The 16,396-nt window shown below is 34.9% G+C and overlaps 1 protein-coding gene across 1 annotated transcript in view; it reads left to right on the top strand.

Annotated features, from left to right (window-relative positions):
- The window catches only part of Ssl1 (general transcription factor IIH subunit 2 Ssl1), a 43,877-nt gene that overhangs the window by 7,022 nt on the left and 20,459 nt on the right, over positions 1–16,396 (top strand). The window contains exons 2-4 of the mRNA XM_081752161.1: positions 9,136–9,213; positions 9,538–9,739; positions 11,154–11,282. Coding sequence (XP_081608287.1) covers positions 9,155–9,213; positions 9,538–9,739; positions 11,154–11,282 — 390 coding nt within the window. The 5' untranslated portion in view covers positions 9,136–9,154. The remainder of the gene's footprint in view (positions 1–9,135; positions 9,214–9,537; positions 9,740–11,153; positions 11,283–16,396) is intronic.

The following is a 16,396-nucleotide window of genomic DNA, read 5'->3' as shown; positions in this document are numbered from 1 at the left end:
TATCTTTATTACAGTAGTTTTACAATTATTTAAGCACATAATAATGCAAAACAACTACATGAGCATTAAATGTTTATTCTGTCGTCATGATTTCAATATTCAACGATCTTGGAATAAAATTAGTAAAATAGAAATAAATAAGTAAAATAAAAAATAAAATAACTTTTCCAACTTAACAAATTTTCTTTAAAGCTAAATGGAATGTTACAGCGGTTTTACATTTGCAGATTTTCATGTTATAAAATCAGTAGTTTACACCGTTATAAATATAGTGTCCGGATGAAAATGTACCAATAGGAAATTTGAATAACTCGAGAGTCAATAGTGATAGAATCGTCCTTTCCGTTTTTTTTTCTTTCTTTTCGGAAAGAGGAAAGAATAATGTTAGTTGAATGCAACAGACTTCACGCATGTGCATTAGTCTTGAGCAAAATGGTGTCCTTTACTATTTGTCAGCTCACAGAATTCAAATCCCCGTTACCTTCAACAATACTATCAGGAACACAACCGGACCGCCATTGCATTGTTAAATGACACAAACAATTGCTGGAAATTGGCTCTGTGTTGAGGAAGAAAGGCAATAGGAAAAAACCCGTGAATGAAAAACAAGTGGATACAGTTCCCAAGCTTTCAACGAAATCCACGCAGATCGATAAGGCGTGTGAGTACACAGCTGCGAATCCCGCGTTAGACTGTGTATGATATCGTGTATAAAAGGTTACGTCTCAGAGCCTACAAGCTACAGCTTGTTCAAAAATTTCAGTTTAAAGACAAGCATTGCAAATATGAATTCACTGTTGAAATGGTATAGTACCTTGATAAGGACAATGATTTCCTTAAAAGGGTAACCTCTTGTGAGGAAACCACCTTCCATACATCAGAAAAGGTGAATAGGCATAATTGGAGAATATGGGATGAGGAATATCCACATTAGTTTGCGCAACATGAACGCAACAGCCCAAAATTAAGTGTGTGGTGTGCTTTAACTGAAAATTTTGTAATATGCCAATTCTTCCTTGAGGAGGCTACAATTACAGGAGTAACGTACCTGGCATTGTTGAAAAATTATGCTGTACCTCGCATACCACAGGGATACATGTTCCAACAAGACCTGGCTGCTCCCCATTATGCCCGTTGCGTGAGAGAATTTCTGGATAACCAATTCCTGAACAATTGTATTGGAAGAATAGCTCCTATTTAATGGCTCCCGGGATCGCCCGACTTAACTCCCTGGACTTTTGCTTCTCTGGATACGTGAAGACTTTAACGTATTATTAAGTATTCTGCCTTTTGGAAGGTCCTGGGACTACTGAGTTTTTTAATTTCTTTTTTTCGGAATTTTCAGGTTGGGCCTGGAAATGTTTTTTCCATGTTTCTCGATTTTCAGCTTCCTTTTTTAATTCCCAATATTTTCTTCTATTTTTAAAATTATCGATCACTTGTGTTGTTGTTGTTCCTATTCCACGCTTTTCTTCTATGGCGGTATGAAGAAGACAATTTCTTCGCAAGATGTGTCCAATCCAATCAGCCTTCCTACCAAGGATGCTGGCTAGAAGCGTCCTCTTCTCTCCTATCCGTTTCAAAATATCTCCATTTGTTATTCCTTCTTTCCATTTTATCTTCTCCATCTTCCTCCAACACCACATTTCGAAGCTCTCTAAATATTTCTTCTCTTACTTCCGTAATGTCCAAGTCTCTGAACCATACAATTCAATGTTCCATATATAGCACTTGACCAACTTCTTCCTTAGTCCAATTTAAGCCTGCTAGTTAAGAGTGATCTTTTCTTATTGAATGTTTCTTTAGCTATGGCAATTCTTGACCTGATCTGTTTGGTACAGTAAGCGTCTCTCGAAAAAATACTTCCCAGATACTTGAAGTGATCGATCTTTTCAAGTTCTCTTTGTTCTACTCTGACCTGTAAACGACACATTTCCACGGGATATTTTCATGACTTTCGATTTTTCGATGTTGATTTCCATTCCATATAATTTCCTAGTGTCAAGTATTTTGACCATCATCTCCTATAGTCTTTCTTCGTTTCTAGCTGTAATAACCGTATCATCTGCATATTTGATCTTGTTAATGTGCCCTCCAATCTTGAAGTGTCCAATTCTTATTAATGCTTCCTTCATTAAACATTTATTGTAAATGTTGAATAATTGGGACTACACACTATCCCAGTCTACTATCTGACTCCTCTTCCAGTCTCGACACTATTGGTTTCTTCGTCATTCAAACTCAATTTGACTCTTTGTTCTATGTACAAATTGCGAATGAGTCGTCAGTCTCTCCAGTTGACCCCAATTTTTTTGTTGTGTACCAGACCTATGTTCGAAATGTGGATGATCTCAGACAAATAATGTATCCATGCTTGTGGATCCGCGACACCTCAAATGTTACACATCACCTGAAGGGAATTTGAGTGCTGCCATTATGTTTGCCGTGCAACAAAAGGGACACATGTGGAGGTGTACTGAGTTGAGTTTTTTTTTTTGTTTATTTGTTTTTGTTTGTTTGTTGAATATAAAATCTGTTTTTTTCCGAAAAGCTTAACCGGACAATTCTATCACTACTGGTTCTTGATTTCATCCGGGCACACTGTGATGTAATCATATAATTTTGCCCAAACGGAAGGGAAGAATATGAGACTTTATAATCAGGAATCTGATATCCAGTTCTTTTTAGCCAGTTATTTCTGGAGGGGTCGTTTGAGACTGCCGGAAGGGTACAGAGCAATTGCATTTTATATATGAGTGATTCCATTTCAAATCGTCCAGGGTGGTCCACACGACTATCTCAGATTTAGTTTATTTTTTAAAATAAGAAACTACTACAAAATTATTAGACCCAATTTTTTCTTTTTGCTGAAAAAAAATTTTTCTTCGATATACAGCCTTCCAAAATGGCTGCCCTCCTCTCGGATTGATCTAAAAACTTAAAAACATGTCAAACTAAAAATGTTATTCTAGAGAAACGAATGTACTTAGTAACATAATCGCAATAGCAGGAAGAGTATAAAGTTGCATGTTTCGGTGGAGGGCCAAAATTCGTCTATTGGTCCAGTAGGAATCACGCAATTCACTCGCAATGTTGCCAACTTTGGTGAAATTTTTGCTAACTTCAAACATATTTTTTTCTGTCCTCACGAGCAATATCAACCATCTGCTTTTAGCATCGAAATCTACTCCATAAGGTCTCTTGAAATTGTTAAGGACTTACGTTTCTGATTATTACATCCCACGTTATAACATGATGAAAAGCTGAAAATTTCATTAAGACGCCATGTTTGGACGCCATTTTCTCAAAAAACCCACCTTTTAAAAATCTGATTTTTTTACATGTATTGGAGAAGTACCTAAGTATTTAATATCCGTTAACCGTTCATGCGGCTGAAGCCCCTAAACATTCGCAATTAATTATTGAAATTTCGATTTTTGTACTTGGAATGTAAATATTTCCTATGGGCATTTAGGTTCTATACATATGGCGATTTGAAAGGGAGTATGAAAATTTTGAGAGATGAATCCTGACATCAAATCCTGTAGAAAAGTTCCTATAAACATGAGTCGAATTCCACTTTGTTTTCGAGTTAGAGGGTTTCCAACTCGAGACCCAAAATCGGCTTGGGACAATGGAAAATAAAATTAAACCATTAAACCAGAAACTGTGTGTTAAAGCTTTGATAAAGTTCAGAAAGTTGATTTGTATCAATATGATGATTTTTACGTGCGTTGCAATTCGGTTGGCAGTGTTGCCAACTTGGTAGAACTTTGTTTCCAAATGACACTCCGTGAATTTTATTTGATATTTGGTATTCATTAATGATTGTAAACATCACGTGAAGCACAATTTCCCATCGCCACAGTTTTCGAAAACTTACATGTATTTCAGTAAAAGGTTTTATCTTGTGGGTTATTGATAGTTTGTGTGATTCGGTGTCGTGACCATCGTCCTAGTGTTCTCTGGAACCATGAAAATTGTTTTCACTGGTAGCATGACATTATAGTGCACTAGTTAAGTGTTTGTGTGAATAACAATGGGGAAGTCCTATTCCAGCAAGGACCGTATTAAATGTGTTGATTATGCTAAAAGCCATAAGAGGATTGTGCACAGAAAGAATTCTAGACAAAATTTTATCTTGCGGTAAAATATATGGATTGCGTACAACGTGTCTGCCCAAACGTACTATTAGGGGAGGATGATTGTTTGTGTCCTGTACACAAGGCGATTTGAAAGGCAGTATGAAAAATTTTGAGAGGTGAATCCTTAACCGTAGTCTAGGTTTCACCGATAACGGCCGTTTTAATGGCGACACATCCATGTTTAGCATGTTAACTGTCTGGTTAATGGTTTCCAAAACTACATTCACAAGAACAAATTCTTTATCTTGCTGGTGCATAATTTCATATTTACACATTTCGTGGTCACCAATATCACACACACACACATTCATGTTGTTCACGGTAAATATTCAAAGCATCCTTTACAGAAATAATCATCCTCTCCTAATACTACGTTTTAGCAGACGCGCTGTACACAATACATATATTTTACAGCAAGATAAAATTTTTGTCAAGAATTCTTTCTGTACACAATTATCTTATGCCTTTTAGAATAATCAACACGCTTAATACGGTCCTTACTGTAATAGGACTTCTCCATTGTTATTCATACAAACACTGTAACTAGTGCACTACAATGTCATGTTACCAGTGAAAACAATTTTCATGGTTCCAGAGAACATTAGGACGATGTTCGCGACACCGAATCACGTAATAAACTGTTTCGTGGTTGCGGCAGAACTTCTTGAACAAGTTCGAACTTGATGTGTAGTGTTACGAGAGGTTTTGCAATAATAAAAAATAAATTTTCTTCTTCTTCTTCTTCTATTATTATTATTATTATTATTATTATTATTATTATTATTATTATTATTATTATTATTATTACAACTTACACAGACGTAGTTGTTATTCGACATTTTGGTTTTACTAATGATGGCAAACATCAAGTGAATTTCACACTTAATGTTGCAAACTATCAATAACGCACGAGATAAAACCTTTTAATGAAATACATGTAATTTTTCGAAAACTGTGGTGATGTGGGGAAAATTGTGCTTCATGTGATGATTACAATCATTAATGAATACCAAATATCAAATAAAATTCACGGAGTGTCATTTGGAAACAAAGTTCTACCAAGTTGGCAACACTGCCAACCGAATTGCAACGCACGTAAAAATCATCATATTGATACAAATCAACTTTCTGAACTTTATCAAAGCTTTAACACACAGTTTCTGATTTAACGCGAAATATATATTTTATTTTCCATTGTCCCAAGCCGATTTTGGGTCTCGAGTTGGAAACCCTCTAACTCGAAAACAAAGTGGAATTCGACTCATGTTTATAGGAACTTTTCTACAGGATTTGATGTCAGGATTCATCTCTCAAAATTTTCATACTCCCTTTCAAATCGCCTTATGTATAGGACCTAAATGCCCATAGGAAATATTTACATTCCAAGTACAAAAATCGAAATTTCAATAATTAATTGCGAATGTTTAGGGGCTTCAGCCGCATGAACGGTTAACGGATATTAAATACTTAGGTACTTCTCCAATACATGTAAAAAAATCAGATTTTTAAAAGGTGGGGTTTTTGAGAAAATGGCGTCCAAACATGGCGTCTTAATGAAATTTTCAGCTTTTCATCATGCTATAACGTGGGATGTAATAATCAGAAACGTAAGTCCTTTACATTTTCAAGAGACCTTATGGAGTAGATTTCGATGCTAGAAGCAGATGGTTGATATTGCTCTGAGGACAGAAAAAAATATGTTTGAAGTTAGCAAAAATTTCACCAAAGTTGGCAACATTGCGAGTGAATTGCGTGATTCCTACTGGACCAATAGACGAATTTTGGCCCTCCACCGAAACATGCAACTTTATACTCTTCCTGCTATTGCGATTATGTTATTAAGTACACTCGTTTCTTTACAACAAAACTTTTAATTTGACATGTTTTTCAGTTTTTAGAGCAATCCGAGAGGAGGGCAGCCATTTTGGAAGGCTGTATATCGAAGGAAAAATTTTTTTCAGCCAAAAGAAAAAATGTGGGTCTAATAATATTGCATGTAGACCCCATATATAAAAAATAAATGAAATCTGAGACTATGATGGGGACCAATTTTGGTTTGCCTGGACGATTTGAAATGGAATCGGTCATATATATTTCAATTAGAATAATAATGAGACAAGTATAATTATATCAGTGGAGAGTCTTGCCTAGTAATTCTGAAGATTCCCCGCATATGACGGGGGGGGGGGGGGGGATTTTGGTAAATTTTCTCTAATTTAAGAAATATCCAAGAATCAATTTCTCTCTTGGAGTCTTCATTAAAAAGGACAGTTTAAAGAAGCACAAATCTGGTCAAACAGATCATTGATTACTTCACCACCACTCCTTTTATCACTTGAATTTACGGAACTTTTAACTGGCTGTTCTATTATTTTAAACTCCAGGTTTTAAGCCAATTGATTTAAATCTGTTAATTGCACTTATGATTGTTAGCTTCACTTTCAACACCTAAAAACTTCTAGGAAGACGATAAACAATTCCAAAGTTTAAAAGATGCTTTCCATACGAATAAACCTATGCGACAAACTGCTTTTTTCTAACCAACTTTTTAACACAAGGCAAAAGCCATATAACTTAGTACTCGTAATAATTGATTCATGCTGTCCAAGCATTTCATGTTGTAAGTTCGAAGAAGAGAAAAAAAATTCAGTCGCCCACTGCATAGATACGTCCATAGAGATCGAACTATCGACCACAAACGGTCTTACAGCAAAACGGTGAAAGGCATAGAAGGCGTGTGAACCACTTCTTCCACGTGCGCAACCGAAGCCCTCGCTCCCTGCGAAGGACAAAGATTCGCTTACAACAACAACAGGTGAAAAAAATAAAATAGCTGAAACTTCAATCTACAATATCACCATTTTTTTTTTTTTTATCGAATTGTCATCATACTTTTACCAAAATAAAGAAAACTAAATATTCTACAAACTGTCTTATCTCAAATCAATACCAAACACAAATGATAATAAGATATTCTCTCTAACTTCTTTCCAACATTTCCATTATTTCATTTAAACATATATATACCGGTATTCATTTTTTTTAAAAATATTCTTCCCTTTTCTTTCGGAGGAAAATAGGGAATGATTTTTCGATTCGTTTCAGGATACCGGCCACTCCTTCACAAAATATTTGATGACCACTCCCACCTCAGTATTCTCCATTCTGGCATGTTGTTACAACTTCACTCAGCTGAATCCCCTGTTAAAATAATCCCTTTGCTTGTACTTGAAGTTCACAATGCAACATACCAAACAATAACACAAAGGGTCACTAACCAAAAACTCCTTCTATGTTAGGGTCGGAACAACCTTATCACTCCTCGTATATAGGTACCACAAAAAGAAATACCATCACTAAAATTAAAGAGCATAAAGCTTATTGTACATAGGAAGCTAAGGTTTACGTAAATCCAACAGTTATATAGAAAAGTCAATAAATGAATTTTTCTCTATAAGGACTAAGAATTCATGTTTAAAACTAAAAAGTGGACAGACGAAAACGAAATTCGAACTATAGAAGTTTTTGAGAAATGTAAGAAGCGTGTCATTATTTGCAGGCCCGTATTTAGCTAAGTGCTATTCTGTGCTGGAGCACAGGGCGGCAAAATTTTTTATTTTTTAAGATTCACAATAAAGTAAGATTTGAAACTAGCAACCCGCATAGTCCCGCGCAAGCGCGAGAAAATATGCTAAAGTGTTTAATTCGCTCTTATTACAGTTGTTACTAATTAGCTGGCATATCTGATTATTTTTCAAAAAATCATCCTCTCCCAACCTCACCTCAAGGGGTGAGGATGAAATTAAACATCATGAAAACCGATACCGGTAAACTCAGCGACCTCGAAAACTATGAATTCAATACTAATATCTGTCGTTTTCGACCACTTTTAAAATGTTGCCCCCTCCCTGGGGAGTGGAGTATGACCTTCAAGTTGAATGAGATTAAAACTGTCACTATTCATCTCAGCGACCCCAAAAACTGAATTAAACTCTAATATTGGTCGTTTTCGGGGGGGGGGGGGGGAATTTTTTAGAGCACAGGGGCGCACATACAAATACGGGTCTGATTATTTGGTTACTCTTTACGGGCAACTCTGATTCCAGACAATATGGTAGAAAGATTTAGCTACAGAGCTGTCAAATGCGCCCTATGTATTTACTGTATTACATTGCAAGGAATTTTTATACATAGGGCTGGGTATATTTTTACATCTAGTTATTCTTACCTTCTTCTGTATTATGAACACACCAGAGGCAGTGGTGGCTTTAGCGTGTAGGCCATGTAGGCATGGGCCTACCCCAAACTTTTGAAAAATATGAAAACGCTAAAAGATACAATAAAAATTAAATACATTTTCCACTATTTATAATAATGGTAGATAATTATTTAACAAATAGCGTCAACCACTACTGTGAAAGTAATTTTCTACTGTCATTATTTCCTAATAAATCAAATGTGCATATGTATCCATAAGCGAGGAAGCGGGCCTACCCAAAATTGAATTACTAAAGCCGCCCCTGACCAGAGGATGAGTTATACTTAACTTGGAACATATAGTATTGAAGATTTTTAACAAAGGGTGATAGTTATGTGCTGTTCCTATTTTGTGTATTTCACATATGGTTTTATAATGCACAAAAATCTGTGCTAGATATACTGGATTTTGTTCACTAGTTTAAAAAATATTTGGTTTAGTTCTTTTATTTTGGTTAAAACAATATCAGTAAGAGTTTTTCACATCTAGTAAGTATATCGTTTGTTGGAGCGGTGTTCGTTTTTTGTTAAACCATTTCAATATCGGGGTTGTTTTAAAAAGCTACTTAAGTAATTATTTTTTTTTTTTTAAATGTGTATTAGGCTAATTGATTGAAATATAGAGCATAATTGTAAAGTATTAGTTGTTTTACAATTTTAAGTTGATGTATTTGGCATTTCTTTCTTTCTTTCTTTCTTTTTTTTCTTTTTTTTTCTTTTTTTTTTTTTTTAGTTAAGAATCTGCTCTTAAAATGGCGGATGAAGAAGAGGGCAAGGAATATCAGTGGGAAACTGGATATGAAAAAACTTGGTAAGCTTATTTATTTATTTCTTAAATTGTACATAATGTAAAGGCCTTTTCACTTTTAACTTCTGCTGATAGAAAGTTTTGCATGGATTGAATTAATCTGAAAGCCACTTTTAAGTTACTAACACTAGGTTAAGACTTACTTATAAGAATCCCATTTCATAGTGCAGGACTACGTATGGATATACTGGTTTTCGCAAACTTTTCCCTACCTTTATTTTCTTTTGTGCTGTTCTTTAACAATGTAGAAGGCAGTGTTTAATTTTTAGTTGTCATCTTGAGATTAGAAGGAACTGAACAAGATATATGTTTTTACATCGTTAATAGGGAAGCTATTAAAGAAGATGAGGAAGGACTACTGGAAGCGTCCGTTGCTGATATCATCCAGCGTGCGAAGCGCAAGAGACAATTGGAGAAGAAAGGAAATACACGGTTAGGAATGATGCGTCATATGTATTTAATACTAGATATGTCCGAATCAATGAGTGAGCAAGATTTAAAGCCAACGAGGCAAATATGCTCATTGACGGTAAGTTTTATAGAAGTTACAATAACACTAGTACCTACTTGTAGTTTTATTTAAGTGTAACTTTTTTTTTCCTGTTTGTTTTTATGTACATTCAAGTCAGAAATTATCCACTGTGAATGAATATCTATTCAGTGAAGTGTTCATTTATACAAAATGAGTTATTTCATTAACCTCTTGCACTGAAATGATGAGTCTAGCTCGTCATGGCCTTCTGGTGCCAAGTCGCACAACGACGAGCTACACTTGTCATAAAAATTTAAACTGTTGTAGCATCACGTAGGGTTACTATATTGATGTTTTGAAAGTTATATAATTTCCATTGAAAAAAATTACAAAGAAAAATAAATGGTAGGTAGGGACAGGAAATTCAGAAAATAAATCGTAGGGGAAGGGGTTAAGGAGTACTTTATTAAAATCTTGATTTCTGAAATCGTTGTCTGAATCTGCTGTCTTGTCTCTACGTTGTAAAACTTCTGTTATAAAAAAAGTATGAAAGAAAAGCGTTTTCTAAAAAATGTTCATAGTAAAATTTGTAACAATCGTAAATACCGTTTACCAATACCGGGACATTTTTTTTAATACACAGACTGAATCAAAAAGTAATGGCAGCAGTATTGTGACGTGATTCAGATAGGTTTTCGTTAGACGAGCAAATGTGCCGAATGGGAACAGTGGCGTCTTGTTTATTTAAATCCTATAATGTCATGAGGTAGAGACGTGAACGCGGAGATTTCAAGCACCTAAACGAGATGTTCATGAAAATGAATCAAAATTGAAGTGACACGTAGAGTTCACAAGACTGTTGTTAGGGACTGCATGAAGCAAAGCATTGTTGTTTCTAATAGTAGTGTAATAAGTGAAAATATTTCGGGAGGGTAGGGAGGTCGTTTAGGAAGATCCCACACTGACAACCACCGTTCAGCTGCTTTTTCTCCTAATGGAGATAGGTCGGTGATTTCACTGTGCGTAAGTTGACCGCAAACCTAAGCATATGCCACAAAACCGTGCTGTACATCCTGCACAACGTTCTTGAAGTTCCTTAAAAGTGCAGTTGTAGCTTAACCACTCAAACAACACGGACTGTACCACAACTCCTGTTGTACTTGGACAGTCCAGTGTCGACATTCAGAACTCCTTTAGCAGTTGAACTTTGTAGACATTGGGTTGTTCAAACTCAATAGTAGTTTGGTTTTAGTGGTAGAGCACCGACTTCAAGAGAGTGATAAGCGGACTGGGTAGCATAGTGGTTGACACATCAGCACGACAAACTAGACGCCCGGGCTCGAATCTCCGTCTAGTCGTACACTTTCTCTCCTTGTATATCATATTATTAAATGTCTATTTGAATATAGTATAAAGTATGATAATTTCAAGTGGATTTTGTGATTTATTAATATTAAGATTCTTCCTGCAGCTTTTAAAAAAGTTTGTCGAAGAATTTTTTGACCAGAATCCGATAAGTCAGATGGGTATAATCATAACACGGAACAAACGAGCCGAAAAGATTAGTGAATTGGCTGGCAATCCTCGAAAACATGTAAAAGTAAGTATTTTCTTTTCTTCCTTATGCCATAGATAAAATATAAGAGAAAGATGCGACGAAACATCATTAATAATTTCGTTGTTCTATACATCTGTCTTTTAAGTTTTTATACCAATATGAAGATACTTAGAAGTGGAGATGAAATTATGTTTGTTATAATTTTCTCTGTAATGGTGAAATTAGTGAATTTTATTACAGATGACGTGTGGTGTTAAATGAAGAACCAGTGCTACAATAACCAGAGTAATATACAATAAAGTAAAATAAAATATTTACCTTCGTACGGTTGTTTTGTTTTTAACCTGATATTTCAGTAAGTCTAGGCTGTTACTTTTATCAAGGGTCGTTGATTTCAAGAAAACTGAGAGCTGCTGCTGTGGTCACATTTCCGAAACTTCCATGTCCAATTTCCTATGTGCCTTATCGGATCTTCCTTCTAGGATATTTTACTACGAAAGTGATATTTTATTTTACTTTAGTATGCAATAATATACGTGCACATAAGAGAAGAGGAATACTTTAACGTTTTAGTCAGAGTAATAATTGAAAGTGAATTTTCAGAAAACAGGAAACAAACTGAGTGAACAGCAGTAAGCTTTGCATGATGTAGTATTTACAATATTATGTACTCCTTTGTTGGTTACCTTTCTTGTGAGGTTTACAGAGTTAGATGGCTATATCTCAGTGTAGACATAGAATGGAGTACAAGAATTCTTTCTTTAGATTCATTCAATCCGTATAGTAAAGAAGATAGCTGTAGTACAAGATCTTGTCAAGAATTTCTACGAAATGTCTTTAATTTATGGCGCATCATGCACAATTCTGTTTCAACAGGATCTTGTTAGTTGTTTTTCAAACCTACATCTCGTAGTAGCAGATTTTAAAAATAGACTAATAAAAATTTGAAACGTGTATTTTGGGTATGGCGTTATCTATTTATGATTGAGAATGCTGAGTTTTCCCAGATATATTGCTGGTTAGATTTTTCGAACAAAATGATAATGTATAGTAATTTGTCTTCATGCACATATCGAGAACGTACAAAAGAGTTCATTTACGTTTGAAAAGTTTCTCTTTCTCTTTCTTACCTTTCCAAAGATACAAGTAAAATACATTCCTTTCTACGTTACACTTGTATATTTCAGGTTACTGCCGTGTTCTGTTTCCGATAACGTGGTTATAGACGAGAATATAAAATCGTGAAAAGAAGATTGGCGATCATTTCTTTGAGGAGCACCGTATTCATGCGAATCTAAGACGCCCTCAAATGTAAGACGTACCCCCAATTTTTGAAGGAATAATAATAATAATAATAATAATAATAATAATAATAATAATAATAATAATAATAAATCCTTGATTGTAAGACGCAACCTTAGCGAAAATGGAAGAAACCTACACTGCATTGATTTTAAAGAATAATAATAATAAGAAGAAGAAAAAGGTTAATAAACATGGGAAAAACAAATAATGTTATGAGAAAATAAAAAAAACATTGAACTTACTGCTAGAATTTACGGTATATTCATGTGCATCTGCTGGTACTTTTTTTCATTTGCCACTGGTTTGCAGGCTAATCTTAAAAAGGGTCTTTATGTTGCCTAAAATGAACGATTTTAGTTCTGCATTCTGTTCGTACACACGAAATACATATTCTTTACAAAATCGTGACTAATGGGATTAGCAATTTTTGACAAAACTCCATCTACTTTGGCCTAGATTTGCTTAACTCGAATCTAAGACGCACCTTAATTTTGGAGGGAAAAAAATCGACAAAAAATTGCGTCTTAGAATCGCGTAAATACGGTAATTTACGGAATTTCCGAATAAAACTTTTTTTTTTTTAAATATGTATATACTGTGGTTTACTGGAACAAGTAATCATTACAGAGTTTCTCGTAGTTCATTGAGGTTTTGTCAGATGTAAACAGGAGGAGTGCATTTACGGTGCAATTTCAATAAACATACATCACTAACACGTTAAAACGAAGCCTTGTATTGAAAGTGGAGTTATTCTAGTTAGAGATTTTAGGAGTAGTACGATATTTAACTTTGAAAAATATTTAGATTTGGAATCTGCGTATGTAATGAAAAATTTTCCCTTATTGAGATAATAATCGTAAAAAATTATATCTCCGTTCCGTGCAAAAAATTAATACACCATTATGAAACATGTTACCGTTACAAACAAATCTAATTTAAGATACATAGTCAAATATTAGACGATCCAACAATTATCTGATCTCTGTATTTTTCTTATTTTCAATTCTTTGTTTGTTTCGTTTGTGTGCTCTTAGTGGCGATTTATTGGTGATCACAAATCTGGTATTTTTAGTTACTGTTTTGTGTTTTGTGAAAACGAGGAAATGAAAAGGCTGTAACAGAAAACTCGTGTTACCTTTCCGTATAAAACTTTGTATCTTTGTGACTAATATAAAAGAAAAATTTTGTCTACTGTATGTATGTATTAGGGATGGCCAAAATTTTCCGGAATCCGGATTCCGGAAATTTTGTTTTCCGGAATCGGAAAATTTACTTCCGGAATTCGGAAAAATTCCGAAATTCAGAAAAAAATCCGGAATTCGGAAAAATTCCGGAATTCGGAAAAATTCCGGATTTCAGAAAAATTCCGGAATTCGGAAAAATTCCGGATTTCGGAAAAATTCCGACATTCGGAAAAAATCCGGAATTTAGAAAGATCGGAATTTTTCCGAGATCCGGAATTTTTCCGATTTTACTTTCCGGATTCCGGAAAGTAAAAATTCTGGAATTGGCCATCCTTAGCTAGTAGCTGTTAAAAGAGAAACACAATAATAAATAGGCTATATATACTGTATTAATTTCTTGTAGTTGGATATGTCTTTATCATTTACGTAGACAATTGCTACTGCAGTTATTTACTACTTTATGAGAAAGGTCTTATTTTCACACACAAAAAAGTCGCCGGTATGTCTCAAACATTATCGCGTTCCCACCTGCAGCTGCTCCAAAGCACTGCAAACTACTTTTTAACCAGGCGAAAGGCAGTGAAGGAAAATAAATCTCAACAAATATTCTAATAACATTCGCTTATTGTCAACATACCTACAGTCAGCGCAGAAAGTGTTCGTACACCGTGCATACTTTATATTGAAAACAGCTAGCATGAGAACGGGAGGTGGAAAATATATATATAACCAGAATTAAGACTACACATTCATACATTTTATTTCTATATACAAGAGAAAGGCCAAACAAACACAATCACTGTTTTGTTCAGAAGAAAAGAGAGAAATCCTTTTTTGTAAACGCAAAAAGTCACCGTACACTTATGCTTGAATTAATGCTTATAAAGTATATTACGTTATTTAATATTTTGTGGGATTACCCTGTGCGTTAATGATTGTCTGTAGTCTTCGTGGCATTGATTTCACCTGTAGTAGTTCGTAGTTCTGTAGCTTCGGGACTGATTATGTCCCATTCTTCCCCGACGGACTTCTGGGGAAGGGGCGGTCGGCAGTAATACTGCTACTTTTAAGAGCTCCAAACTTGTTATGGATGGGTTTATTTATATATAAAATAAGAAAGTTTCCTCTTGTGTGTGGGGGGGGGGCGATGGCCCCGATCGCCCCCCTCTGGATCTGCCCCTGAGGTTTGCTATCTTTCTCAAAGACTTACCCTTCTTATGCACTTTAATAATTACTTTTCTTGTCTCCTCATTTGTTTCTGTTCGGTTGCTTCCCATTTCGACAGCCCACCGTGCAGTTTTTTCACTCCTATTCACAACTAAACTCATTCTGTTACTCGTCATGCTATACAGAGGTGTATACTCAGGTGAATACTAGTGAACCCTAGTTGTGATATCTTTGTTTCGTATTCGTATGTCAGGTGTACGATCACTTTTTGCGTCTACTCTATACATTTTCTACGGAATTTATTTACTTTCTGACCATTAAACTTGTCTTTGTGGTTCTTTATTGATATATTCATAAAGCTTAGTTTTCATTATTCATATTGTGTGTGTTATTACACTTCTTAAATTTTCTGTTTCTTTTTCGCAGGCATTCTCGTTTCAATAGCATAGGTGTACGAACACTTTCTGCGCTCACTGTATGTACAGTAAATACAAATTTATAATTTTTGACTTTACGAAGTATACAATGTAATTGTTCAATAATTAACATAAGCAGGCATTCATTAATTTATATTAATATAATAGTTAACAAAACTAATAAGCGGGTGATTGATGACTCAGTGGTAGAGTTTTTATCTATGGTATTCTAACCCAGGACATGTGGGTTTTCGATGGCTAATTTTGTGTTCGAAAATTATCCCGGTGGTACTCTTGGTTCCTTTCTTATATTTGTTCCATCATCACTCATTAACGAATTTAGTTTATCAAAACTCTATAGCCATATATTCATTCTGTCCGTCAGTGAAACAAACAGTCTCAAGAACTATCTGATGGATTACCAATCAATTTTGGCCATGATGTACAGAGTCAATAGTTAAGAATAGAGTTCCCTGATGAATGTAATATTCAAACCGGAAGCGGTACAAATCAACCATTTCTGGTTTTAACGTTAATCATTATATAGTAAATATGGTAATAGATAGCGAGAAGCGGTTTCCAGTAATCGACATATATAACATTCATGTAGATAGAATGTTACCCAGTTTGTGCATCTGCTGAAAATAATGAGCTTAGGTATTTAGAGAGCATTTTCCGCTTTAGAAAATGTGTGCTTGGTAAAGAATGTAGAGAATTAGCTGAGTCAGGCACGTAGCTAGAATATGGTAATAGGAAGGGGGGGGGGGGGGGCTCTGTCACGAAATACTGTGGTTATTTACCAGGAGCTCAATCATTCTAAACTATTTTATTGGCAACATATATTGGTTCGTTTAGCCAAAATTTCTAATGGGGGCATGATATGAAATACTGTGGTTACACACCAGAGGCTCGATCAATCTAAATATTTTACTGACAACATACCCATATTGATTGGTTAGGACAATAAAATGAGGATATATTAGTAAGTATTTTAATAAGAAGCTATGAAGAAATCTCGAGTAAAAGAATATAAAAAAAGTATTGAAAAAGATATCGTCTCCCGAGGTCATTCGAACGGTGTCGA

The sequence above is a fragment of the Thermobia domestica genome, chromosome 3 (genome assembly GCF_964235325.1).
Source record: "Thermobia domestica chromosome 3, izTheDome1.hap1.1, whole genome shotgun sequence".
Lineage (NCBI taxonomy): Eukaryota > Metazoa > Arthropoda > Insecta > Zygentoma > Lepismatidae > Thermobia > Thermobia domestica.
Note: the sequence above shows the minus strand (reverse complement) of the source record. Positions and strands in the feature narration are given on the sequence as shown.